The sequence below is a fragment of the Antennarius striatus genome, chromosome 9 (assembly GCF_040054535.1).
Source record: "Antennarius striatus isolate MH-2024 chromosome 9, ASM4005453v1, whole genome shotgun sequence".
Taxonomy (NCBI): domain Eukaryota; kingdom Metazoa; phylum Chordata; class Actinopteri; order Lophiiformes; family Antennariidae; genus Antennarius; species Antennarius striatus.
Genome location: NC_090784.1, coordinates 11,806,020 through 11,833,058, shown reverse-complemented (window position 1 = coordinate 11,833,058; position 27,039 = coordinate 11,806,020). Strand labels below are relative to the sequence as shown.

The window sequence follows — 27,039 nt, the reverse complement described above, 5'->3', positions numbered from 1 at the left end:
TGAAAGCTCATAGCAGACAAACTGTTTATGGCTGGCCGTCAGCCTTGAGCAGTTTGGTTGGGAGAGAGGTGCTGTATGAATTCTTCAACAGCTCAATTGGGAGTTTTGTGTGAAATCTGTTAAACTACCCCAATTAAGATTATGCTAGAGAATTGAGACTGAGATTCAAAACTAGCAAGATTTTACATTTACTTGTCTTCTATAGTCTGCTCCACATCTATGATTTAATGATGTATCAGTGGCTTGGTGAGATCACCCTTTATAACGTAAAGACCAGTTTTGAAAAAGTTTAAGCCTTTGTAGAAGCCTTTGTAGGAGGCTGTATCATTTTTTTCTCATTTTCGTTTTCTTTTCTGTTGTGCTAACTAAGCAGAGGGTAATTTCAAACAGTTCATGTTATTTTAAGTTGTTTTGAACATTTTTATGTGTGTCTTGAGTGTAGGTACACTCCATCACATCCAACACCCGCACTCAAGTACAAGATCAGCAGGAGCTTGAAAAGAAAGAGAGCAAAGACAAGAGAGAAGAGGAAGGACCGTCCTCCTCCAGACAGAGCGAGACTTCTCGCCTTCGAATCTTTGAAGGCGGGTAAGAACCACAAAAGATTCTAAGATTAATAAAAGACACCGCTTTTAATTCACTGTGTGTATTTGCAAATAATGACGCTGCCTCATTACCCTAGGTATCGTTCTTCTGTCCCGAAACAATGCCTGATGATAGCAAAAAAGAAACTATAGAGAGCCGAAAATAGTGCACAGAGAATTACAGGAACAGATGGGAGGCAGTGGAACCCAAAGGGACTTCATTTGTACCTACAGCCAAGCTTTTTCCTCTTACTGTTGGCATCTGTGTAAATATAGCTGTGTGTGTGTGTGTGTGTGTGTTTGTCTGTGTGTGTGTGTGTGTGTGTGTGTTTGAAAAGGTCTCTAAACACACACACACGTACAGTAGAGCAAGCTAGCATAAACTCTTTCACTTAACATGCAATGGGTCTCTTACTCATCAGGATCACAAACCATCCTCATTTTTCGAGCCACCAATGGAACAGGGGGGGGTTTGGTTATCAGTATGTTGCACAAAGATGCATTGGCATACCACTGTATCACCTCCTTGGTTATGGCCTCCTTTAGAGTCACCAAAGTTACATGAAAGACTTGGGCCCCGTCCACACGATGCCGGAAGTTTTTGAAAACGCAACTTCTTGAAAACGCTGGCCAAGGTTGATTTTTTTGAAAACGCTGGGTCTGCGTTGTCGTGTGGACGCTGTATCCGCAACTTTTTTTATCTGGGGGACATGTCCCTGGGACCAAAACTGCTGTGACCTCATGCATGTGACCCGAATCTTCATGTACAAACGGAGCTAAAACCAGCTATTTTCTGATGTATAACAGCTCCACGTCGAAGATGCATTGATAAACATGCTTTGCACTTAAATATTCGTCTGTTTCTTCATCTGTGTTTCATAAAGTATATATATGTATTTATTTATTCTTTCATTCATTCATTCACGTTCCTCGCCAAAGACGCTTACTCCAGTTCTGGGTCAGACCGGGACGCGCTGTCTGCTGGTGGGAGGTCCTGTGATGGAGGTCCTCCTCCAGGAGGAACGGCGTGAATTTCCACACGTCCCGGTCCTCTCTCCTATTGTTCTCGGAGTTGTTCTGTTATACACGTGTTGATAAATGCACTGATGCGTTTATGTGTGGATGGAGATTTTTATGAAAACGCCATCATGTGGACGCAAACCGTTTTCGATGCCGGGTAAAAAAAGTTGCGTTTTGAAAAAGTTCCGGTATCGTGTGGACAGGGCCTTGATCTGGAGGCTATCAGGGCCATAGTCCTGATTGTCATGTTTGTGTAATGGAAAATATTTGTGCAGTGATATGTAACGTTTGCATTTTACCTATGTGTGTGTGTGTGGGTGTGGGTGTGTGTGTGGGTGTGTGTGTGTGTCAACACTTATGAATTAAGTACTGCGTTTTCCCAGAACGTGCACGCAGATTGATTTGAAATGTTTCTACATAGGAGCATAATACTACAGTACTAGCCGGTCTTTATCATTTGCCACCACGCACTACACACAGAGCCCAGCCTGCAGTGTTTTATCTTCTAACTGATCGTTCCACTACAGCAGTTCATCCGCTAGTACTACTTAGATATGATTTTCTTATCATTTTTGCCACCTCTAATTTGTCCTCTGTGCCTGCCTCCCTGGTATCCTGCTGGATTTTGTCCCCACATGGAAATAAGCACAGCTAACAATAAACAATGCTTTACACCCTGTAAGAACTAGTTATCCCAATGTATTGGTGCCTTTTGTCAATACACTGAAACCGCAAGCAACCCTTATTTGTGAAATTACATCATACAGCTCGTTTACTTGCCACTCTCTCTAGAGATTATTAATATCGCATATCTGAAGAAACAGATATTACACCAAGGTAGCTTCATCCTCAGTTATATACATGTCTGTGCCTTCTTGGTAATAGTCCCTCATATATGAAATGAACTGTCTCATTCTGAATTTTGTGGAAACATGAAGTTTAATAGCTGTTACATGAGCAGTTAAAGCCTTGTTGATTTCACTTGAACCCCACTGCTAAAGCGGGGATAGCCATTCCTGTAGCTCTCAGGTTGGCAGCGTGTGTCAAAAGGATTAGTCCTATCAATCTCCTGCCTTTTTGCTATTATGTAGTTGTTGCTGCCTTTCAAATCAATGGCATTATAAATTGGTCACACCCTTACTGACACAATATTCTCTCTGCCGATCAGCCAGGCAACTAAAAGCTGCAGTCGAAGCAGAGCAGATTGTCAGTTGAGATTACAGAGAGACGTGCTGCTGATTTAATGCTCGATGTGAGAAGTGCAACTTCTGCCTTGTTTTTCCCAGGATGTGGGTGGGTATTTTTAGAAGTGGCAACAAATACATGGCAGTAAACAGTAGCCAGCTCCTGAATGAATACAAAATAATGCTACTATTGAGACCACTTTACCGCCGTGTAACAATTTGTTATGATTTTCTGCAGTTGCTGTTATACAACTGGGAGCTTCCATAGCCTGAATTTTTGTAGATGTACATATCCTGTAATTAATCCAACACAAAGTCAGCACACATTGGATATTTACAGTTCTGAATAGATTGAACATCCCTTCTTGAGTAGTGAAAGCAGAGGGAGCCGTTCATAGAGGACAATTCATATTCAGATGCAAAAAGTCTGTGGTCCACTGTATCCACAAATAGACTTTTGGTAAACATCAGGATTGTGTATAAACAATCTTTTATAGACAAGACCTAAATGTGTTGCATGACTTTTATATATAGTGTCTATTTTAGGTTGTGGGCACAGCCAGGCTTGCCTTCCCTCTCTTTAGTTGCTGCTGTTGTTGGCAGGGCCACCCAATGGCAGCAGAATAGCTGGTATTCTCTGTGTGCCTGGGGTATAGTGGAGGAAACAGCCAAGGGATTCAGTGTTGCTGGGGTTTTGGTGGGGCTTCCCCAACCCATCTCCATAAAGAAAGCCTTGTTTCCTGGTGCTCTTGTGTGTGTGTTTGGGTGTGTTTTTGGGTGCACATTTATGCATGTGCCTTTTGAGCTGACAAACCCTTGTGCGGAGTTATCATTTCGATGGGATCTGCACTAGTCAGTATTTTCATAAGAGCAATTGGTTAAAGGAGTTGTTTGTAGCAACAAAGTCACAGAGAATTATCACCAAGGTCAGCTCTACAGAGACTCCTTACTTTTGTTTTAGTTGTTCATTCAGCACTGTCCACTGTCATCAACTGTTTCCACATAGCTACGTTCAGTGGTTTCAAAGAAGCACTTTAAATGTGATGGATGCTTTCCGCACAGCACCAAATGATTTGCAGGCAAAGGTCGCAACTAGCTGGTGGACATTGAGTAGCATTTATAGGCTGAAAAGAAGTTAAATACATCCTTAAGAGTTGGCAGAGACCAAAATAGAGTAAAATCAATAGTATAGGACTTAATTTGACAACGCGGATAAAAACCGGACTCCAAATCCAAAATTTTCAAGCATTTTTAAAATGATCACTCTGATTCCCTGCCCAAAGTGAAATACTTGAAAGGTGTTCTGATGCTTTAAAGGTGTTCATTTATCAATCCTGATAAATACAGCTTTGAAGCTTGGAATGTGTGCATTCTGCAACTACACAACCTGTACCACATGTTCGGTGTGAAAGTAATCTTAATTATTCCTATGTTTGTTATTTCTTACTCTCCGTTAGGTATAAGTCAAATGAGGAGTATGTTTATGTGAGAGGTCGTGGAAGGGGCAAATACATCTGTGGAGAATGTGGTATACGCTGCAAGAAGCCGAGTATGCTGAAAAAGCATATCAGAACGCACACCGATGTCCGTCCATATGTTTGCAAACACTGCAACTTTGCCTTTAAAACCAAAGGTATGTGGACTGTTTATAAGTTACACCATTCACGTTGATATTCTCTCTGTTGTGTCACGTGTTGTTGAAATACTGAATCCTCACTTTTCCTCTGTAAGCCAGGGAAAATGCTAATGCGCTTTTCTTGTTCCTTCCTAGGAAACCTTACTAAACACATGAAGTCAAAGTCTCATGGGAAAAAGTGCCAAGCAATGGGAGTCTCCGAGTCATCAGTGGATGAGCCAGAGAGTGAGGAAACAGGTACTTCAGATGATTTCACAGATGCCTGCATATTTTCTACTTTTTGTACTTTTATTCATTTAGTTTAATCTTTCTTTAGACTGCCCAGTAGTGTGGTATAAGTCCTGTTGTGTCAGCGTTCTTCTCTTGTGTGTTTATTTATCTTGTCCTTATTTATGTGCATTTATGTCTGCTGTGCTGTCTGCGGAATGTGCGCATTCCAGAAATGTGTGAATATATGTGAGCAATGGATTTACTGAATGCAATTTCCTCCAGGATTAATAAAGTATCTGTCTGTCTGTCTATCTGTCTATCTATCTATCCATCTATCCATCTGTCTCTATCTGCTGTAGTTAAATATTGATACACAGCTGGATGAACTTCTGCCTGTGCAGCAGCCCAGTACTGACAGCTTATGCAACACCATGTTCTATTCTGCTCCCTTTGGTCGTGGATAAGAAATGTGAAAAAGTATATTTTAAATTATTGAAGAATGCAGAGAAGCTCACAGTTTCTTGCAGTTGCAGCTTGTCTGAGAAAAATACCTGAGATGTGTTGCTGGTGTATGACAGCACACATTCCACCTTTTTTTTTTTTTGTCTGTCTTTCAAAGCCACTAAGAAATCTCAAACCCAGCCGTCACACAGTCTCCTCCTCCTTCCCCTCCTGCGGCTTCCCTTGCTGTCTCTTTCTTGCTGACATATTACCAAGACACCAAGGATGTGCCATTTCAACAGTCTATCCTTTCATGCTGCTGTTGTGATAGTATTGAATAGAAGTGTGATATTCAATTAAATACCATTCTTTTCGTCCTCACTCAATTTATAACCTGGGAGATGGATGAAGACTAAAGAAACAATACACTATCCCAACCCTTTGTGCTTGTTCCTGAAAAATGTTCTGTTGATGAGTTCTTATGTTACTGTGACAATTTGTCTCAGTACTTTCTACATTCAGTACACACAGATATTGAAGAGACATTCTCTAAAGGATGTGTTTTTCTTCTGTCTGCAGAAACAGTAGGAAGCGATGAACGTGTGTCTGCCTCAGCAGAACAGGAGGAACATCAGTTTTCTGAGGTGGAGTCAGAGAATGATGATGATGATAATGATGACGATGAAGATGAGGAAGAGGAGTCTGCATCCCAGGATGACCCGCCATCCTCCTGTTCATCAGACACTCATCCATCAGGAAGGCATTCCAGCTGCAGTAGACATTCACAGGGCACTCCAGAACCCGAGCCCCCGGGGCCTGGTCCAAATCCCTGCCAAGAGCCCTCCCCTAGGGGAGTCTGGCCCAGCAGAAGAGCTGTCTCCCCAGGAAGCCGGCGAGGGCTGTTTTCTCGGCGGGCCTGGAAGGCGTCACCAAGAGCTTTCTCCCCCAGTAGTGAGAGCTGTTCCCCCAGCCGTAGCCTCTCCCCACGTCTTGAGTTATCCTCACCTCTCCACAGCCTCACCCCCAGGACAGAGCTGTCTTCCCCAAGCCAACATGTCTCACCGTCACCTGAGAGAGGACCTTCTCCCATCAGACCACTTTCTCCTCTTCGTCCCATTTCACCCAGCTGCTACCAGGCATCCCAAGTCCGGGCCCCTCTCTCGCCACTCAGGTTGCCACGCAGGACCCCTAGATACCTTCCATGGGAGAGTCCAGATACAACGGGTAGTCACGTCAAACTGGTGAGTCTACTTTTCCTAGTCACATATATTTATACCTGAAAACTTGACTTGAGAAAGAATCAACCATCAGCTTTCCTTGCACTTTCTCTCAACTATCTCAGTGAGTAGTCATGTAGTCTTCTCCAGTTTAATATTGATGTCATTACTCCCTCTGCAGGAGAAAAGTGGTACACTAGCAGAAGGGTCGACATCGCCAGAACCTAGTTTGTTTGCACCTGCTTTCCGTCTTTCCACATGTGAGGGTTATCCTGGCCAACAAACCACGGATATCATCTTCAGCCATCTTCCCATGCACTCCCAGCAAGCTAAGGTACCGTGTTTGATGATCCCCATTGGAGGGATCCAAATGGTACAGGCCAGACCCAGGTCCCACCCTACCACACCCTCTTCCCCCACGTCTCCTCCCGTGGAGGGGCTTTCACTGGCTAGGTTTGAATCTTACTGGGGCGGGACCCCCAGAACTCAAGGGCTTAGGACTCCTGGAGACCACTGGACAGAGCAACAGGCAGCAGGACCCAGCCAATCAGGGCAGTGTGATCTTAGCACAGCACTAACATGTTCCAAACTGAAGTTGGAGACCACAGACTCAAAGCAATATGGCAGCTCACATAGCTCCATCCACACCTATAGGTCTGAGATTGAGACTCCTGAACACAGCATCAGAGACAGCAGTTCAAGAGCACCGGTCAGTGTAACAGACCCCGTAGCCTCACCTGTCGTTGAACAGCAGCCGGAGGAGGAGCCAAAGTCTGGTGGTGATCAGGTGGAAGGAGGAGCTAAAGACTCAGCTACAACTGACCTGAGGATGTAAAGCTATCTACAGCGTGATGCACCCTGCATCCCAGTTTGCTTTATAGGTTGCTACACTAGTCTTGTTTTTTATTGCCATTTTTTTTACACTTTTCAATACTATAACTTAAATGTTTGCTTGGCAATATTCAGGTTTGTTATAAAAATGCACTTTTGTCTTTGAAATAAAGTAAAAAAAACAGTCTCTTTGTCTCTCTCTCTCTCTCTCTCTCTCGCTCTCTTTCTCTCTCTCTCTCTCTCCTCGCTCTGTGTATATATATATATATATATAAATATATGTATATGCATATGTGAGTGTATGTGTGTGTATATATATATACTGTATATATATATATATAATGCATACACAAACACAAACACACTTCCTTTATCTCTATGGATACTGGAAATCTTTGTCTGTTTAAATATATGTGAAATTATTATTAATAAATTTTTTAATGACCAAAAACTTTAATCAAAAATAATTCCATTTTTGCTTTTCCAAATTTGTCCAGTATTACGCAAATTGTTGTTACTTGTGCCTTTTCTGTCATGGTTTGTGTTTTGAGATGTATAATACAAACAGACGAAGAGAAGCTGTTAAATTTTCTACCTGCTTTTCTGTGTCATTAAGGAGGGTTAATATCTGGTGTTTTGACTGTATTTGTTCCTTTGCTTTAATGCCAGGGTAAAAGAAATAAAGTGGCATTATGAAGCTATTGAAGGAGCGACAGAAACATGTCGAAAGAATTGCACTGAAGCTCTATTTTTTATTACAAAAGACTTTAGATTAGAATATATCTCTGCACAGGGACGAACGATCCTTATTTATTATTTGATGATTATAATTTTAAGTTTTTTGTTTGTTTTTTGTTTTTTACTTGTTTAAAATTATATTTTTGTTACATCTGTGTGTCTTTTTCATGGTGTTTATGTGACTTGAAATGGTGACAGAGATGAGGGATTGCGTTTGGCTGGTACCGAAGGATTAAGTGCCCTGCAGATTTCACACAGCAAAATTTCTAGTCATTGGGAAATAAAAAATGCACCTTGTGGCTGTGCTTCTGTTCCATTTTGCCATGTGTACAGTATTGTTTTTTGCTCTAATAGAGTTTGTACTATAATTATTTTGAAAGACAGTGTGGGACATTAATGACAAAAATATTTGTTTACTATTTAAGTTTGTTGTGTTGTAAACCACAGTGGATCAATTTTCTACCAGAAATCAGTGAAGTTGGAATGTGAATAAAGAAAAGATTTTAAAAAAGATCAGAAACATCTATAAAAGGGTCCAGCTGATTAGATCAGAAGGAGTGTCATTTCTTTGTGGTACTTCTAATACATCACCAATCCCAAGTGTATCTCAACATGTTTTTATGCTCCAAGCAGATATGAAAAAAAAGGAAGTGCTCGTGACTAAAGTATGTGAAAGTGTGAAACGGCATTCTGATTGGGGTCAAGAGGATGAACACGCCTCTTAATGAAAAGTCACCTTATCTTATTTGAACCAACATTAACTTAAATTACGTCTTAAAAATTTTGAGTAACGGTTTCAGTGACTTACTTTTAGAGAGATCCTCCAAGTATAAGGAAGTTGCTTTTATTATTTCGACATTGGCTTGCCTTTTTTTTTCATTTTGCATCCTGGTGCAAGAAATGTGATTCATCAGGCTTAGCCATCTTTTTATATTGCTCCATGTTCCAGTTGTGATGTTCATGTGTCCAGTGTTGGAGTTTTCAACAGTACACAAGGGTCAGCATGGGTACCCTCGCTGCTCTGTGGCCATACAGCCTCATGCACAACAAACTGGTGAACTGTGTATTCTGAGTCTTTTCTATCAGATCTACTCTTAACTCCTTTACCATTTTTATCCACAGTAGCTTGTCTGTTGGATCAGAAGAAGGCCCAGATCATGGGCCAGTCATCTCCCCACTTTCATCAATGAGCTTGGGCCGCTTGTCAACCAGTCACTATTTCAATGCTTTTCGTTCCATGGACCATATTAGATATTTTTGACCACTTCAGACTAGGAACCTCATAGGAGCTGCAGTTTTGGAGATGCACTGACACAATCATGTGGCCATCACAATTGGCCTTGTCAAACTTGAATCAAATCTCATATGCTTGGCCATTTTTCATGCTTCTAACACATTAAAATTTGGTGTATACATATCCAGACACATAGATTCCCTCGGCCCTTTTTATTCAATAAAGATTAAACCAAAGGAAAATAAATATTATTTGTTTTTATTGTTTGAGCCAGGTATATAGGAAAGGGATGAATTGATGAAAAGTTGGACAGCGTGTAGGAATTCTTTTTCAAGAAAGATGATACCTTTGAGCGTACCTTACCTGACTATTTAAAATATTCCTGGCACATTCAACTCCTGAGTAGAAAACAATATAGCATTAAAAAAAACACATTCCCATAATACTACCACTCCCATACTGTAATATTTGCATTGCACAGTGAGAAGGGAGTGAATTGAGGCGGTAGGGTTGCTAATTAAAAATAAGCACCTGAGTCAAGGACAGAAGCTGCCGAAGACATTAAAATGTGTAATTCAGGAACTTTTACTTGCGTCTGACTTACTGACTTTAACTTGCTATCCATATTTCAGAGACAGGCCTGCTTATTGTAATGTGATGCCTGGGGTAATTGGGCACATCTGTGCTCCTGAGGGAACTGAACTTATAACCTGTGATGTAAGAATGCGTTGCAAAGTCTACACTGTTGTGATGCAGTGTGGCACTCTCAGCACTACGTCACACATTCCACAAATCTTTCTGGGAGAGGAAAACAATCTCCTGTTCCATCTTGAAGTCTTATAGATAATGCATTTAATGCTAGCATATCATGGACAGCTCTCATATGTCTTCATCTAAGAATAGTCGAGAAAAGAGTTAATGAAATGAAAATGATATGGCAGCAGAGTAATGTAATTCATCTCTTACATTTAACTTTAAGTCTATATTTCCTTAAATACACTTCACATGCCAAAAAAAATCCAACTTTAAAGCAGAAAAAAAATTGCTAGAATTCTTTACATCAGCCTATTCTCTTATTTCTTAATTAGAACGTGGGCAATCGTCCATCCATCTATCCATTTTTTTTATAGAAGACAACCCTAATCATCCCATCTACAGTCGCTTCTTAGTGAGCACTAATATTCTTTGAAATCAATTCAGTTGGCATTAGAGGATCTGCACTGAACTGGTTGAGCTCGTACTTATCTAATAGATCTCAGTTTGTTTGTTTACACAAAAGTTAGATATGGTTTTCTTCAGGGTTCAGTGCTTGGACCAATTTCATTCACACTTTGCATTCCTTTCCCCTTAGGTAACGTTATTAGAAAAGACCATAAAAAATGTCCACATGCTGATGACATGCAGCTATACCTGTTAGTTCAGTGAGACAAACCCAACCACTTGGGTTGAAACATGGATTAAGACAATTAATCTGGAAGTTATCTTTGATCAGGACCTTTCCATCAATTCCCACATAAAACAAATTTTTCAGGGCGTCAATCTTTCACCTTTGCAATATTTCCAAAATCTGGCACATATTAACCCAACAAGATGCAGAAAAGTTAGTCTATACCTTTGTTACTGCCAAGATGGATTACTGCAAGACATTTCTGTCAGGTTGCTCCAACAACTCTATGAAACATCTTCAAATGATTCAGGATGCAGACGCTCATTTTCCACCAGGAACCAGAGTAAGAGATTGCATTTCCCCTGTGCTAACATATCAGCACTGCGTCCTTGTTAAAGACTCAATAAAATTTAAAATACTTTTCACTTTTAAACCCTGAACAGCCAGGCCCCACTACACCTTGAAGAGCTCATCATGCCATATTGCCCTGGTAGATCTCTATGGTCCCAAAGTGCTCGTCTGCTTTTGGTTTTAAAAAATTCTAAAAGCAAACTGGAACCAAAGCTTTTAGTTTCTAAACTCTTGTAATGTGCCCTGATTTAGTTCATGTAGACTGAAGACTTTCATTTTTAATAAAGCCTAGGGTGAGATTTGTTGGGGACAGGACGCCTATAGTTTACATTACTGGTACTATATTTCAACGTGACCCAAATTGTCAGCAGTCATTTTGCATTCATTCCCTGCTCAAACATGTGGATAAAAGAAAGGCAACATTCTGTAGATGATGCGCCAACAGGAAAGCCGAAAAAAATCACATGAAGTTCAACATCAGAGCAAACTTCCCTCAGTCTTCTATTTTCTGAGTTATTTTCACGTGACATGAAATCTTAATCTATGGGATGTTAATGTTACACTTTACAGATCATTTGCATTACCCTAAATCATCTTGCAATGTTCACCTGAACGGCCCTTGTCCATGATCTGGAAGTCTAATAAGGCCATCTTCCATATTGTGGCTGGCCCAAAAAATTAAATGCCCCACGTCTTTTTAAATGTGTAATAAATGTGAATTAAATGTGAAACTGTTTGGACTTTGGGTTGATGGGGGCTACCAGTAACCTAAAAAAAAACTTAGGTTTGCTGATTGCCTGTTTTTTCATAATTTATTTATTTTATTGGATTTTGTATTTTTCTATTCAAAAATAAGCCTGATTAAGCCTATATTTAATACATTCAATAGCTATTCAATCATAGGCTTGGACTTCAGGAGAACCTCCCATAGCAAACTGAGCTCCTCCCTCTCCATATGTTAATTCTATAAAAATATGGCACTAACTTCTTTTCTCCCCCATAGTTGTTTGCTCTCTCCTTCTCTCTCCATCTGTCTCAGTCTGCAGGTCCTTCTGTCCATGTAGCTATAGAACCTGGACCTACCTGTTGCACATCAGCAGCACAACTCTTATCTTCACTACTAGCAATAGCATCTGTAGTTTTAGTATAGTAGCTCTCAAATCCATAGCTCCATCAGCAGCATCTTTCACATAGCGTGAACCACTGCATTCTGTATATTATGACTGTTAAAATGTTCTGTCTAATACTGTTAGCTCTATCTTGACGTTCTGTCTCTGTTCAAGGGTTCTGTCCATTAAAAGAACATTTTTCCTTGCCTCCATCACCAGTGTGCTTGCTTATGTGGACAGACAGCCAGACAGATATAGATAGATAGATAGATAGATAGATAGATAGATAGATAGATACATACATACATACATACATACATACATACATACATACATACATACATACATACATACATACATACATACATACATACATACATACATACATACATACATACATACTTCATTAATCCCAGAAGAAATTAAATAAATTAAATAGGTAACTTCAGACCATTTCTATGGAATTATCTAATCTTGCACATTAGATAATCACTCTATTCCTTCTTCGGACCTCATCTTACTGAGCCTCGTCCCCTCACATATTACTTCTAGCCAGTGCAAATAGACCTTCCATCTTCAAGGGCAAACTGCAGACATAAGTGTCCCTCAGCAGGTAATAACAATGTCACCAAGAGGCTGCAAAGCATCAGATATTCCAGGAATGTGTCACAGGTTCAAATCCCCTGGGGTTGTATGTCGTGGCTCCATGGCAAATAGCTGTGGGTGGAGCTATGACCATTACATGATGTGAGGGAGAGGAGAGGTACAGTTTAAAAGAGTGACACGGCTCAGACACCTACAGACCAACAGCAGCACTAGAACATACAACATAGAACAAGTGTATGGCTAATACAGAGCAGAGCGCCACCCGTCTGCTATCAGTTATGTCTCCTAACACCAGTCTTCTTTTTATCATCACTCTTTGTGCTTCTGTACAGGATGGTGAGTAATTTTTTTTGAATATATATTTAAAATAAATAAATTTCCACATCCTTATAGCAGCTTAAGTAACATCTTAATTATACTTAAGGAGAGAATGTATAAAAGTATATTGCCTTAACTTTATGTTTTAGTCACTGTCTGGACTCAGAATCTGGTTCAGTCACACTGATCAAATCATCAACAGCCATCTCTATATGATGGTGCATATGCAAGCTTTTGTAAGACCAGAAGACAATGCATGATAGGACCCATTTATAATGCCAACATTGTTCATTTTATGCCAATAAGAGTTTTTTTTACTGAAATTTTTAATGCAATTGTGTACTTGTAGAAAAGCTGAGGAGTTTGTCAGCTTTTTCATGGTCTCACAAATAAATTGTATTCATGATATATTAATGATATAACATAAGAGTATCAACTGATAGTTGGGAGTAAAGGTCTGTTACTGAGTGGCTCTTTGTCTTGATGTAGGTTTGGGTCTTCCTGTAGAGAGACAGCTGGAGGTGGAGGCCACTGACGGTGTCCCCCAACAGAGAGACAGGACCAAACGATGTGCCTGCAGCACCCCACTTGACTCTGAGTGCCACTATTTCTGCCATCTGGATATCATCTGGATCAATACGCCCAGGTGAGCATTAGAACACAGGAAAATAAGTTTGGTAACATATGCAGCGTGAAAGGAGAAGTCAATGCATTATCACAGGCTCCAGTAGTAACCGAATAAACACATGCAGCTGTTATCATTGCATAATTAAAGGCGTAGTGTCTGTATTGTATCAAAGAGCAAAGTCTTATCATCATGATGGCACCGTGTTTCTCTGTCCCCTGCAGTAGGACAACAATTTATGGTCTGGGCAGCGCTCTGTCTCGACACCGACGGGCCACTTCTCGCTGCGCTTGTATCAACACTAATGATCAAACCTGCACCAAATTTTGCACCAGGTGAGTCAATGTCTGAGCAGCTTTCAATCAAAGTTTCTGTTTGTCTATTTCTGTCGAAGGTCGCTTAGTTCGAGACAGCCAAGAACAAGGAGTGGTATGCTGAACACTCATTTTCATGCAACGCTATCATTAGTGTAAATGTGTTGTTACTGTGTTACATAAATACTGCTAGACAAGGGTGTGATCAGCAAATAATACAGCTAAGGCTTGAGGGAGCAGAATAATCTCTCATTGGTACACAAGGTTTATTTTTGGTTAAGTCTGAGACCGGAGGAGGGAAGTGTGTAGGAGTTTTGGAAGCAGTTACAAGAAAAGTTAGGAATATTTCCCGGAAATACCAAACAAATAATGTCACACCTTAGAACCTGGGGAAGACTGTGATTGTCATGTCAGGACAGGGAGCATCAAGTGTGACTGACAAGTCCTAGTACTGTAACTGCGATGATGGTGCGCTGTTTTCTCGTAAAATAATACATTTAGTGAGCTTGTAAAGATAAGGTTTTTAAGGTTATCAAGAAAATAAAAGAATGAAATGCTGAATGCTTTTATCTTGAAGTTGTTTAACTACTGCAATATCAATAAAACACTGAAAATGACAAACTGCCATGTCAGAGTGAGAATGAGTCTTTATTTCAAAGCCGTGTGGTTCTGTGTTTTGTGCAGCCCCAGAATCATGACTGAAAAAACATTTGCAGAGAGACATCATCTCAGCATACTCCGCATCTTCAGGTGAGCTTTAAAAAAACCTGTAAAAACACTTAACTCATACTTTGATAACGTTTTTAAATATCTGAATGATTTTATCCTTCAGAGCTGTAGCCAGTAATGCCAAGAGAGTTCTGGATGAAAATGTTTCAGACCAGATCCAAAGGAAGAATGCTCGCTAAAAGTATATCATCTGTTGAGGCATGGAGAGTGAGAGTAAGAGAGCAGCAAGCACCTGAACAAATGACACTCCTTTGATAGTGAGCAGTGAAACAAAGGGCCGCTGAAAGAGCTCCACAAAGATGTCTGTTTGTGCCTGGGGAAAGAGCATGGAAAACGTGACAGAGCTCTGCAAACATGTCATGAAGACAGATTTGGATGATCAGCACTGAGAAGAGCTGTAACAGAACGCGGGAGAACACTGTGGCCATGTTTGACTGTAAGAAAAGTTGTTTCTGGGTTGCTGTACAGACAGGCCAAGCCACCACTGACATATAATACAGGTAAAGAAACATGCAAACTGTATAAAAATTACAATTTATCACACGCAACATGTATTTAGTCAATATTTATTAAAATAAATGTATTTTGTTCCTGTAATGAATCAGCAGATTTTCATTTTACAACTTGACTTCAACCTTGGGGGAGGGGAAAAAATAAAAAAAATAGCATTTTCTGTCTCAAAAATTATGTACAAAATGTAAGAAAATAATTTAAAAATGATAAATCCTTCACCTCCCCATCTGTTTCATCTCTTATTGTCTATGAACTTCTTTGCTTGCTGTAAGAAAGTGCAGCATACAAATAAAGTGGTTACCAGAAAGCATGAAAGATAGTCTAAGGGAGAAATATTTCCTTGTATGACAAGCAAACACCTCTCTGATTTCAAAAGGAGGCCTCAGGTGGATGAAAGGTGCAGGAATGCGAGGCTCTCATCAATAATAAGTTCACTTGCTATTCAAAGGCAGAACCGCCTGTGTTATTATAAGGATCTGTGGAAAGAATGCGGGTATGGTAACTTTGTTGAGGGAGTGAGAAAGCTAAAAAAAAAAAATTAAAAAAAAAAAGCTGTCACCCCATTTTTCTGCTGGTACTGTACATATTGTCCATGTACACCTGAAAATGCAAGAAGTCACACAGGGGCTGAGGAAAGCAATCAAGTAACAATTAATCTGTCATCTAATCAGTAAAGCAATGGAAATCTGACCTGCTTCTGCTGTCTGATCAAATAAAGACTCAAGTAGCTTTAGGAAGAGGTTTTCCTGCTTTTGTTCGTCATGTTTCTTCTTGGGGTTTTTCAGGAGAAAGCCTCTTCAGTCTTTCAATGCAGGCTTGATAAACAAGATTACAAATGGGCCACTTGCTTCCACAGTAGAATCTTTGTTATTGCCAGGCCCATTTATGCAACTTTTATACATCTCACCTTTGCACTGTTGTTTAAAGGGAAAATTCACCCCATAATAAAAGACACAGGTAAATCTTTTAATCCTACCAATAAATTAAAATTTCAGTTGTAAAAATGCCTGCCTTCTCGTGAATGTAACTGAACCAAATGATACAAAAAAGTCTAAAATGATAAGTAGAGATACAATTAGGAGAAAAAAAATTGTAAAACTGTACTTCTAAAATGATAAACAATTGAAAAATCAGGCAATTAAATTATGCATTATTATTTATCAAAGGGTAAGTTTAGTTAGCTTTCATCAAAGTCAAATAAAAACAAATGTCTATACCAGAAAAGCAGCATACATTATATTTTAACATAAAATTGATGGAGTTCTGTGCCAGAAGTACAGGAAGTATTCTAACAGAGAACCGTACTCCTGTCTGACACCTACATCTTCTCTAGGTAATACACCATGGACACCTCACACAAACCCACACTAAAAACACAGAACTGTCCCTTTTCACTCAATAGTCTTGAGGCTCTGTCTTCTATCTCCTGTCAGTCAGTCAGTCATCTTCAGATTACCACTGCTATATCCGCCGCAGCGGGTCACGGGGAGCTGGAGCCTATCTCAGCGACATAGGGCGTGAGGCGGGGGACACTCCGGGCACGACGCCAGTACACCGCAGCTATCTCCTGTCTCTGTTATCTATTTGTCAGCCATGCTTCAGACATCCACAATAAAACCTATTTCTTTCACTTCCTCTTCCCCCTTTCTCTTCGTAATCTGATCAGAGGGGACATTTTCTGTCGGGTATGGTTGGTATCTGGGTATAAATACGTAGTGTTAATTTTTGCTCATAATCTGAGGTGACCTTACAGTGATGTGAAACACCATCCAGCTATGTTTCATATAAATTATATCTTTTGTGTATAATTACTTATCCATCCATTTATCTAGGCACTGCCAGGTCAGGTCAGGTTAGGTCAAGAAATCTTTATGGTCCCTGAATAAACAACATAACTCTTTATTTGAGGGAATTATTCAAAACACAATGATCAGTGAGATATGTGATTAGAGTACAACAGTACAGTTATACAGTATACGGTATGTAACCACAACAGTCCTAGCAGCTCATTAAAAAACCCAACAGCTGATGGGGCAAATAGCCAAAAGTGTCTGTTTGTTTTAGCCCTCCTGATTTAAGGAGACGGTCCCTGTTGGGAGGAGTCTCAACATTGCGTACAGAGGGTGCTGAGGATCTTGTAGGAGGACCTTTGCTTTCTAGCCGGCTCTGACTTTGAAAACAAGGCCAAGATCATTCAGTTCAAACCAAACTGACTTCCTGCAAAGGTAAACAATGTTTCCCAGTGTACTTTTGTGCACTAAGGGTATCAAACCAACAGATTGCAAAAGTTAAGATTGACTCAATAAAAAACGAATAACGCATTTTTAAAAGTCAAAAGTCAAACTTTCTTTTTTTGTCATTATACACACACAGAGGGTGAACGACGAAATGTCAAGGCCAGATGGATAATTGGTCCAAAGAGATTTGTCAAAATGAAATCTTATCAATTTTCTCAAGAAAAAGAGTCTCTGATTACTTTTTTACAGCTGGTAAACCTGTATATCTATAAGATTGGTTCTGTAAGTCATAGCCTTAAGTATTCATTAATGCTTGATATCACATGTGCACTGTTTGTTTAATTTTTCACATATTTAAATGGTTGTTTGTGTCCTAACCAACAAAAGAAGAAACATTTGCAATTTTTTTTGTGTTGATCCAGACAGCAACAAAAAATTTAAAGAAATCACAGGTCAGATCAAATCCTGAAAATCATGCTTATTAAGCAGGGCTTTAGGATAGGTAAGACATTTTAATTAGGTTTAGGTGGTGAGAGACTGTAAAACTATAATGATTATGTGAAAAACAGGCAAATACTTAATGATTAGCTGATGGGAAGTCATAATCTAACAGTACTATCACTGTGTCAGCTGGCCTTTTGACAAACCAGGTTGCCTTAGCAGCAGACCTCTCTCCATGGTGCTGGAGCAGGAGAGACTTTTGATTCACCACTCATTTAGTATATGGAAATGACTGGTTTCCAGTGAAGCTCAGAGCTCAGATTTTGCCTTTGGATGTGTTGTTTTTCTTCAAAATTCTAAGCGCTGTATGGATACTACTTACCACTACTGAATGAGCCATTTTAATAGCACTCTCACATGGACAGTCCTAATAGATTATACCCATACAAATGTGTTTAAAACATGTGTGCATAGAGCTTGGATTATATTCTTTTTAGATATTATTGAGTTTTCTGCTTGTGTGGAAACAAATGAATCTAACAAAAATCCCAATTTTGTAACATGTGCATGAACAGGTATATGAAAGGTTTTTAAATAATCTCTTCTGCTTCAACACTAAATTTTCAAATTTAAATCTTGAATTGCATGTCTGTGTTTAGTAAATTAGAGCAATAGATTGTTTCCACAGCAGACACATTGCTAATATAGAAGAAAAGGAAAACTTTCATTCACTGTTACTTTACAAACAAAGTTGTATCATTAATTATTGTCTTCCTTTTACATTAAGTTAGTACGCCATGAGAACATTAATTTTTATTTGTTTTTTATTTGTTTTTTATAATATAGCCGCAAGAGGACACAAGCCAGTGTCTTATTGTTCCGGTCCCAAGCCCAGATAAATACAGAGGGTTGTGTCAGGAAGGGCATCCGATGTAAAACTTCTCCAAAATCAAACATACGAATCAAACCTACGACATCCATACCAGATCGGTCGAGGCCTGGGTTAACAACGACCACCATCGGTGCTGTTGACCTACAGGGTCCCGGTGGAAATTGAACTACTGTTGGTCGAAGGAGAGGAGGAAAGTGTGCCAGTAGGAAGAGAGAGAAGAGGAACACCAAGAGTATAGGACTGACAGTAGGGACATTGAATGTTGGAACTATGACAGGAAAAGGCAGAGAGTTGGTTGACATGATGCGATACTGTAGCCAAACAGCATAGGATGGTGGTGTGTAGAATGACTCTGGTGGTGAGGAAGATGAAGAAGACAAAGACAAAGCAGAGGACAAAATGGTGGAAGCTAAAAATGACTTTTAGGAAGGAGTTAAGACAGGCTCTGGGTGGTCAGGAGGTGCTTCCAGATGACTGGACAACTACAGCTAATGTGATCAGGGAGACAGGTAGGAGAGTACTTGGTGTGTCATCTGGAAGGACAGTAGATAAGGAGACTTGGTGGTGGAATGAGGAGGTACAGGAGTGTATACAGAGAAAGAGGTTAGCTAAGAAGAAGTGGGACACTGAGAGGACTGAGGAGAGTAGACAGGAGTACAGGGGGATGCAGCGTAAGGTGACAGTAGAGGTAGCAAAGGCCAAACAACGGGCTTATGACGACTGGTATGCGAGGTTGGACAGTAAGGAGAGAGAGACTGATCTATACCGGTTGGCAAGACAGAGACAGAGATGGGAAGGACATGCAGCAGGTTAGGGTGATTAAGGATAGGGATGGACAGGTGTCAGTAGTGTGATGGGAAGATGGAAAGAGTACTTTGAAGAGTTGATGAATGAGGAAAAAGAGAGAAACAAGACTAGAACAAAGACTAGAAGAACAAAGACTAGAAGAGGTGACTGTTGTGGACCAGGATGTAGCAAAGATTAGTCAGGATGAAGTGAGGAGGGCACTGAAGAGGACGAAGAGTGGAAAGGCAGTCGGTCCTGATGATATACCTGTAGAGGTTTGGAAGTGTTTAGGAGAGGTGGCAGTAGAGTTTCTGACTGGGTTGTTCAACAGGATCTTAGATAGTGAGAAGATGCCTGAGGAATGGAGGAGAAGTGTGCTGGTGCCCATTTTTAAGAACAAGGGAGATGTGCAGAGTTGTGGCAACTGCAGAGGAATAAAGCTGACGAGCCATACAATGAAGTTATGGGAGAGAGTAGTGGAAGATACACTAAGGGTAGAAGTGAGCATTTGTGAGCAGCAGTATGGTTTCATGCCAAAAAAGAGTACTACAGATGCAGTATTTGCTTTGAGGATGTTGATAGAGAAGTACAGAGAAGGCCAGATGGAGCTGCATTGTGTTTTTGTAGATCTGGAGAAAGCTTATGACAGGGTGCCCAGAGAGGAACTGTGGTATTGTATGAGGAAGTCTGGAGTGGCAGAGAAGTATGTTAGAGCGGTGCAGGACATGTATGAGGACTGTAAGACAGTGGTGAGGTGTGCTGTGGGTGTGACAGAGGAGTTCAAGGTGGAGGTGGGACTGCATCAGGGATCAGCTCTGAGCCCCTTCTTGTTTGCTGTGGTGATGGACAGGCTGACAGACGAGGGAGAAGAGATCAAGAAGGTGGAGGATTTTAAGTACTTAGGGTCAACAGTCCAGAGCAATGGAGAGTGTGGAAAAGAGGTGAAGAAGCGTGTAAATGCAATTTTCTCCGGGATTATTAAAGTATCTATCTATCTATCTATCTATCTATCTATCTATCTATCTATCTATCTATCTATCTATCTATCTATCTATCTATCTATCTATCTATCTATCTATCTATCTATCTATCTATCTATCTATCTATCTATCTATCTATCTATCTATCTATCTATCTAAAGGCAGGATGGTATGGGTGGAGAAAAGTGTCAGGTGTGATGTGTGATAGAAGAGTCAGCAATGTTGTTTGGTCTAGAGACAGTGTAACTGAGGAAGAGACAGGAGGCAGAGCTGGAGGTAGCAGAGATGAAGATGCTGAGGTTCTCTCTGGGAGTGACCAGGAAGGATAGGATCAGGAATGAGTACATCAGAGGGACAGCACATGTTAGAGGTTTTGGAGATAAGGTCAGAGAGGCCAGACTGAGATGGTTTGGACATGTCCAGAGGAGAGATAGTGAATATATTGGTAGAAGGATGCTGAGTTCTGAACTGCCAGGCAGGAGGCCTAGAGGAAGACCAAAGAGGAGGTTTATGGATGTAGTGAAAGAGGACATGAAGGTAGTTGGTGTGAGAGAAGAGGATGCAGAAGACAGGGTTGGATGGAGGCAACTCATTCGATGTGGCAACCCCTGAAGAGAAAAGCTGAAAGGAAAAGAAGAAGATTCAAAATTCAATGTGAAATAAATACACTAACTAAACATCAGTGAGAACTGAAGTCCTCGCATCGAGACAGAATCTCCTGTTATCTTTTTCATCTGAGAGGCTTCTTTGAGGTAACGTATGCTGCCTTTTATTTTGTAGGAAATATGGTGTCTCACAGCAAACTACAACAACCTAATCATACAAGATCACCTGCATAGAATCAGAAGAGCACACATTTGTAAATCAGATGTCGTCCAAACACTGCAAAACTCATACATTTACTTTAGTATTCAATTGGGGGGGGGGGGGATGCTAGAAAGAACAACCTGCTTACATCAAATAATGGCTGCAGTTCTGTGGTTCTTAGCAGCTGTTTTGTTCCTCAGACAGTGGAAACATGCAGCTTGGGTATGAAGCTTGTTTTCAAAAGATATCCTGGATCACTATGGAGTGGCCATCACAGTAGTCTGATCTGAATCCCACAGAAAATCTCTGGTAGGACTTGAAGAAAGTTGCACTGCCTCCTTTTTCATATTTAGTTTTAAACAAACACATCCTTCATATATAGGCCTTACTGATTTAAAATCACTTCTATAACCTGTTTTTAAATGCTTTCTGTAATTTACTTTAAACCAGGGGTATCAAACTCATCTTCACCGAGGGCCATATCAGCATAACAGCTGTCCTCAAAGGGCCAGATGCAACTAATAAATGTAACTAAATGTAACTCATTGTAATGTAAAATAAATGTAAGTACACATTAAATAACTGAATTTATTACTTATTCGTGTTACAAACATTACAGTTGCACAGAAAAACTATGTTTGCTTGTTGCTGCTGTTATTACATAAATCCTTTTAATTTGTCAGGTTATGAAACCCACAGAACTCCATCAATCAAGGATCAGCTATCCAAGAGAATAAAGAAAAATAACATCAAACACAAACTCAAGGTCCCGGGGCCAAATGTCACGGGCCACATAAAATGATGTGATGGGCCACATTTGGCCCCCGGGCTTTGACTTTGATACATGTGCTCCAAACTCAGCATTGATTTTAATGGTGTAACAACTCTACTTTTGTCTCCTGTTCATTTCCAGTCAGAAACCATAATTTGAATGTTTTATCATTAGAAATGTCTGGAGCCTATTGAGTCATATTGAGTATCATTTATCTGCAACTTTTCCCAGCAGAGAATGAGGTTTTCTATTGAACAATCCTCACAGTGCAAGTGGTCAAATATTCCACAGCTGTTCCCCAAGAATGTGCAGTGAAGCAACAGCTCAGCATCTCAGCCACCCACGCACAGATACTGTTATACACAGGAACACAACTGTTGCTGCTGGCTTCCAATGGAGGGGGTTCCAAAAGGACTGACAGTGGGATCCTATAGTCAAAAAAAACATAAACTTAGCAAAAAACTGTGTCTTTTACCCTCTACTGTGCATTGCAATGATTCTTTACCACCAACGAACATGAGCATGTTGTTTTAAGTAGACCTAGACATCTGCCTGCTCACGTCAACATACTGTGAGACACTGTGTGGTACCTTGTTGTTTTTCAGCCTTGGCAGGAAAAGACTGACTTACATACCGTAGTTTAAAAGGGCAAAGTGCAAAGGTTCACCTTGAGAGATTCAGCTAGCCCAATTCTAGATAGTGAAGGAACTACCCCTATTAATCATTCGCTCAAGGAGGTGTCATGGAAGACATTGGCCACATTTCCCTCATCACTAGTGAGTCCACTGAAAATCCCTCAATCCCCAATCATTGATAAGTTTTTCATTTATATCAGTTTTACTCATAGAAACAAAACAGGTTTCAGCAATATTACTATGACAAAGCAAAATATTCAATGGTTTATTGAAGTGGTTGAAATTTTGTGGTATCATGTTGCTTACTTGATGGCAAGTTTTTGTTTTTTTCATGGAATAAATTTCAGACCAAATTTTCACAGCATTTTACAGGATTACAATGATTCATATGAATACAATCATAAATGTAAAGGCATTTAATTTTTTATAGTGATTTAAATACATAAATTACAGCTAAATAATATGTCACATTTTAACCTTTATATAAAACATGGCCATTGAGTTGTGTGCTGTTGAGACAGTGTTTTGTTAAATGTATAATACTCAAGCTTCATATCTGTTCAGGCCTTATCGCCTCAGAACATCAGTGTTATGGTTTCATCATGAAGGTGTTGTATTCATAATCATAAAACTAACTTACAAAGTTAGTAACATAAAATCAAAAAAACGTACAACAACTTATCTCAAATATTCAGGCAATAATGGATCACCAATCATGTAAATGAACCAGGAAAAATCTGGATATTCTGAACACGGGGGTTTTGTAGCTGTGCCTGCTCCTGTGTAATCTAAAAATATTATCACCTTCCATAATAATAAAAAAAAACCAAGAACAAAGGTTTATTGGTTTGGGTTTTTCCCTGAAAGATCGAAAGTGTTTCTTTGTTATTTTTACTAAAGCTCGAATTTTCCATCTAATGTATAAGTAATGTAATATAATGTATGTATGAGCTAATCTTGAATATAACGTGCATAACTTATAATTGTTATTGAACTGATGGTGATTTAAAGTAAAATTATTCTGTTGGTGGTGCTGTACGGTTTTGATCCCTGGAGTCAGCGGACTGGCTTGCTGTTACTATAACTGGCCACTAGATGGCAGAAGGCGGCACTGTGGCGCAGTGTGTATCGTTGTCGCCGCACAGCAAGGGGGCTCTGGATTCGAGTCCGCGTGGGTTCACTGTTTACCTACTGGCGTCGCATTCGGAGCACCCCCTGCCCCACGCCGGCCGGGATAGGCTCCAGCACCCCCGCGACCCGAGACAGCGGATGAAGTGGTTGAGAAGGTGAATGTGAATCAACTTTACATTCTGTGTGCAGAACATTTAGTGCACAATGCAGACACATTTTCAACGAGGGAAGTAATGGAATACAGTACAACACTTTCACTCACTATTGCACACAGACTCCATAGGAATCTCCATTCCATATGAGTCTGTCTGTCTGTCTGTCTGTCTGTCTGTCTGTCTGTCTGTCTGTCTGTCTGTCTGTCTGTCTGTCTGTCTGTCTTCCTGCCTGTCTGTCTCTTCAAGTAAGTGCAGCTGCAGATTAGAATACATGATCATGACTGATATGGTGATACTAATTATCAATGATGATATGTTCCCAGTGGTTAAATAGTCATTTAGGCTATTAGGGCATCAAAATTGCCCCACATAATGTATACCGCCCTACTCAGGTTATATACATTAAAGTGTCCTTATATTAAATATATTAGTGTATATTAGTGTGCATATTAGTGTCTTATAGTTATTGATCCATCGGTGTATAAACATTAACTCAATGTTGCAGGTAAGTGATAATAATTTTGTTAATTTTGCTGCGACGTTGTACAGCTTTGCCCAATAAAATCAGAGGTTTTTCTTTGTCAATTTGAAAGAATTTGAGATTATATACTGTTTGCTGTCATGGTCCAGGACTTGGATATTAGTCAGCTCGTAATGACACTAAATTCTGGAGCAATATGCTCCGGGCAATTTGTTTACTTTTATTCTTTATTTGGCTTATTAAATATTTAATTCGTCATTCGAGCTACCGTTGTGTTATAATAATGAATTATAGAGCGAGATTTATCAATACGTTTCATTGTACAAATTAATTTATGGATATAGACGTGTCAAGTTAACACATCTGTCGTGTTTAATTATCACTAGGATGCAAGGAACACTCCTCCACTCACAGTAAACCATTCCCTATCTGAAATCAATGCAGTGCAATGCCTGATGGGTAATGGAGTCTTCACAACACAAAGGAGAGCCGAGTTCGCTACGCCCACTGTGGAGCTGCAGCCTCCACCGAGAACTACCGGTACCAAGATGCTCAGGACAGTTTCTTCTTCTTTTCCTTTCGGCTTTTCCCTTCAGGGGTCGCCACAGCGAATCAATTTCCTCCATCTAGCCCTGTCCTTTGAATCCTCTTCTCTCACACCAACTACCTTCATGTCCTCTTTCACTACATCCATAAACCTCCTCTTTGGTCTTCCTCTAGGCCTCCTGCCTGGCAGTTCAAAACTCAGCATCCTTCTACCAATATATTCCCTATCTCTCCTCTGGACATGTCCAAACCATCTCAGTCTGGCCTCTCTGACTTTATCTCCAAGACCTCTAACATGTGCTGTCCCTCTGATGTACTCATTCCTGATCCTATCCTTCCTGGTCACTCCCAGAGAGAACCTCAGCATCTTCATCTCTGCTACCTCCAGCTCTTTCTCCTGTCTTTTCTTCAGTGACACTGTCTCTAGACCAAACAACATCGCTGGTCTCACCACAGTTTTGTACACCTTTCCTTTCATTTTAGCTGAAACTCTTCTATCACACATCACACCTGACACTTTCCTCCACCCGTTCCATCCTGCCTGGACACGCTTCTTCACCTCTTTTCCACACTCTCCATTGCTCTGGACTGTTGAGCCTAAGTACTTAAAATCCTCCACCTTCTTGATCTCTTCTCCCTCTAACCTCACTCTTCCACTTGGGTCCCTCTCATTCACACACATGTACTCTGTCTTACTGCGGCTAACCTTCATTCCTCTCCTTTCCAGGACAAACCTCCACTTCTCTAGCTTCTCCTCCACCTGTTCCCTGCTCTCACTACAGATCACAATGTCATCTGCAAACATCATAGTCCATGGAGATTCCTGTCTAACCTCGTCTGTCAGCCTGTCCATCACCATGGCAAACAAGAAGGGGCTCAGAGCTGATCCCTGATGCAGTCCCACCTCCACCTTGAACTCCTCTGTCACACCTACAGCACACCTCACCACTGTCTTACAGTCTTCATACATGTCCTGCACCGTTCTAACATACTTCTCTGCCACTCCAGACTTCCTCATACAATACCACAGTTCCTCTCTGGGCACCCTGTCATAAGCTTTCTCCAGATCTACAAAAACACAATGCAGCTCCCTCTGGCCTTCTCTGTACTTCTCTATCAACATCCTCAAAGCAAATACTGCATCTGTAGTACTCTTTTTTGGCATGAAACCATACTGCTGCTCACAAATGTTCACTTCTGCCCTTAGTCTAGCTTCCACTACTCTCTCCCATAACTTCATTGTATGGCTCATCAGCTTTATTCCTCTGTAGTTGCCACAACTCTGCACATCTCCCTTGTTCTTAAAAATGGGCACCAGCACACTTCTCCTCCATTCCTCAGGCATCTTCTCACTATCTAAGATCCTGTTGAACAACCCAGTCAGAAACTCTACCGCCACCTCTCCTAGACACTTCCATACCTCTACAGGTATATCATCAGGACCGACTGCCTTTCCACTCTTCATCCTCTTCAATGCCCTCCTCACTTCATCCTGACTAATCTTTGCTACTTCCTGGTCCACAACAGTCACCTCTTCTAGTCTTTGTTCCCTCTCATTTTCCACGTTCATCAACTCTTCAAAGTACTCTTTCCATCTTCCCATCACACTACTGGCACCTGTCAATAGACTTCCATCCCTATCCTTAATCACCCTAACCTGCTGCACGTCCTTCCCATCTCTATCTCTCTGTCTTGCCAACCGGTATAGATCAGTCTCTCCCTCCTTACTGTCCAACCTAGCATACAAGTCATCATAAGCTTCTTGTTTGGCCTTTGCTACCTCTACCTTCACCTTACGCTGCATCTCCCTGTACTCCTGTCTACTCTCCTCAGTCCTCTCAGTGTCCCACTTCCTCTTGGCTAACCTCTTTCTCTGTATACACTCCTGTACCTCCTCATTCCACCACCAAGTCTCCTTATCTACTTTCCTTCCAGATGACACACCAAGTACTCTCCTACCTGTCTCCCTGATCACATTAGCTGTAGTTGTCCAGTCATCTGGAAGCACCTCCTGACCACCCAGAGCCTGTCTAAACTCCTTCCTAAAAGTCATGCAACACTCTTCCTTTTTCAGCTTCCACCATTTCGTCTTCTGCTCTGCCTTTGCCCTCTTCATCTTCCTCACCACC

The 27,039-nt window shown here is 40.6% G+C and overlaps 2 protein-coding genes across 2 annotated transcripts in view; both read left to right on the top strand.

Moving 5' to 3' along the window:
• The window catches only part of LOC137600982 (transcription factor HIVEP3), a 43,198-nt gene extending 35,888 nt beyond the window's left edge, over positions 1-7,310 (top strand). Inside the window, exons 5-9 of the mRNA XM_068322927.1 lie at positions 443-588; positions 4,246-4,421; positions 4,560-4,661; positions 5,655-6,316; positions 6,474-7,310. Coding sequence (XP_068179028.1) covers positions 443-588; positions 4,246-4,421; positions 4,560-4,661; positions 5,655-6,316; positions 6,474-7,127 — 1,740 coding nt within the window. The 3' untranslated portion in view covers positions 7,128-7,310. The remainder of the gene's footprint in view (positions 1-442; positions 589-4,245; positions 4,422-4,559; positions 4,662-5,654; positions 6,317-6,473) is intronic.
• A 5,303-nt stretch (positions 7,311-12,613) lies between these two features.
• On the top strand, positions 12,614-15,145 carry LOC137602010 (endothelin-2). Its single transcript, XM_068324530.1, has 5 exons — positions 12,614-12,884; positions 13,356-13,512; positions 13,716-13,826; positions 14,490-14,555; positions 14,638-15,145. Exons 1-5 carry the CDS (start codon positions 12,785-12,787, stop codon positions 14,711-14,713), a joined length of 510 nt encoding a protein of 169 aa, XP_068180631.1. The 5' UTR covers positions 12,614-12,784; the 3' UTR covers positions 14,714-15,145.
• The last annotated feature ends 11,894 nt before the right edge of the window (positions 15,146-27,039 follow it).

What these genes read in the sequence shown, in the direction of transcription:
- LOC137602010 (XM_068324530.1), top strand. Translation starts at nt 12,785, where the DNA reads ATGGCTAATACAGAGCAGAGCGCCACCCGTCTGCTATCAGTTATGTCT. An exon ending in TTGTGCTTCTGTACAGGATG is followed by an intron (nt 12,885 to 13,355) that starts GTGAGTAATTTT and finishes GTCTTGATGTAG; the next exon opens with GTTTGGGTCTTCCTGTAGAG. An exon ending in ATCTGGATCAATACGCCCAG is followed by an intron (nt 13,513 to 13,715) that starts GTGAGCATTAGA and finishes TGTCCCCTGCAG; the next exon opens with TAGGACAACAATTTATGGTC.